Here is a 1,479-nt window from a genome sequence, read left to right on the forward strand (position 1 = left end):
AATAAGGAATACAAAACATTATTAATCTATAAATTTAAGCTTATAATTTTTAAAGCTCATCAATCATATATGATATTTATTTTTATTATTTTCAAATATAATTTAATCTCTCATCTTTATATCAATTTTTTTTTAATCTTATTAGAGAAATTTCAAATTTATTCATATAATAAAATATAAAATTTTGGTAGAACTTAGAGAATTTTATATTACTAGCTACCTTTTCCACTAATTATATAGGGGTAATTTGGATATTCTCTAATAGGATTCATGTGTCTAAAAATAATGTACCTACACCTACACCTATAAGTGGCCCTTCAACACCCTCCTTAAAATCGAATTTTTTAACTGTGGAATCTGGTTGCTTCTTATTAAGAATTTAAAGCCTTTTTTAACCAAATTGTTTGGGACGAGCATGTTGGTAGTGCCAAAAATCAGCTTTTGTAGTTATAAGTGCACAATAGACTGCTTCTTTGAAGACCGCAGATAGCTCCTAAACTCATCATGATAACACTTCCCGAATTTATATCACCTACATAATCGTTATCTGTATAATCAACTGTCTTTGGATCACTTTCTTTCTTTCTAGAATACTCCAAATTTTAAAGTTCCTCTCANATTTAATGTTCACATTAGCATTTCTTAATTTTATTTAACGTTCACATTAGGCAAAGTCAACGTGGGTTTGTATAGATCATATTAGTCTTCTTCTATCATAGGGTGCAGAGGTTGTTAGTTTGAGATCCAAATGAGACTTAGAAGGTAAGGATGAGAAAACTGAGAAGAGTCTTTAAACCTCTCCTGGGAAGAAGCAGGTCCTCTAGTTTCAGACGTTTAGTTCAAAACGCTTTGGAGCACCTCGAAACCCTAAAGAAGCTTCGGCATGGCCGGTACGTCGAAGATCGAAAGGACGCTGCTCGTCTCCTTCATGAAGGCCTTCCCAAACTAGCCCTCTCTCGGGTACGTCTCTCATCCCCTTTTCGATTAACTTTCAGATCATTCGACATAAATTATGGATGATGTGCGCAGTGCGAGCAAATGATTCGACACCAAAATCTAATGGATGCTTATGGCATGATGGAAGGGTATCTGAATCTGTTGAGGGAAAGATTGTACCTCCTTGCACCTGGAAGGTTTGCTACTTTACCAATGAATTTTCAGAATTAAATTCCCATTTTTCCAAAATAAAAATTTGAGAATAGTATTAATGTTTACATAGAGAGTGCCCTAAAGAATTGGAGGAGGCAGTGTCGAGTGTGGTATTTGCAGCTTCAAGATGTGAGGACTTTCCAGAGCTTGAAGAGATTAAATCGGTATTGAGTTCTAGATTTGGCAGAGAGTTTGCTGCTCGTGCTGTTGAATTACGCATCAATAATACTGTAAATCACTCCGTAAGTCTCACTTAATAACACTTTCTTGGTCTTTTTTTTTTTTTTTTTTTTTTTTTTTTTTTTTTTTTTTTTTTTTTTTTTTTTTTTT

At 33.5% G+C, this 1,479-nt stretch overlaps 1 protein-coding gene across 1 annotated transcript; it reads left to right on the forward strand.

The window, feature by feature from the left end:
- Positions 1 to 727: 727 nt before the first annotated feature.
- Positions 728 to 1,391, forward strand: LOC111786761 (the record flags this gene model as incomplete). The annotated part of the gene is made up of 3 exons (XM_023666989.1): positions 728 to 960; positions 1,030 to 1,133; positions 1,220 to 1,391. Coding segments are annotated over exons 1-3 (468 nt in total), but the record flags the coding sequence as incomplete, so codon positions are not given.
- Positions 1,392 to 1,479: the final 88 nt, after the last annotated feature.

Source organism: Cucurbita pepo, unplaced genomic scaffold (assembly GCF_002806865.2).
Source record: "Cucurbita pepo subsp. pepo cultivar mu-cu-16 unplaced genomic scaffold, ASM280686v2 Cp4.1_scaffold002693, whole genome shotgun sequence".
NCBI lineage: Eukaryota > Viridiplantae > Streptophyta > Magnoliopsida > Cucurbitales > Cucurbitaceae > Cucurbita > Cucurbita pepo.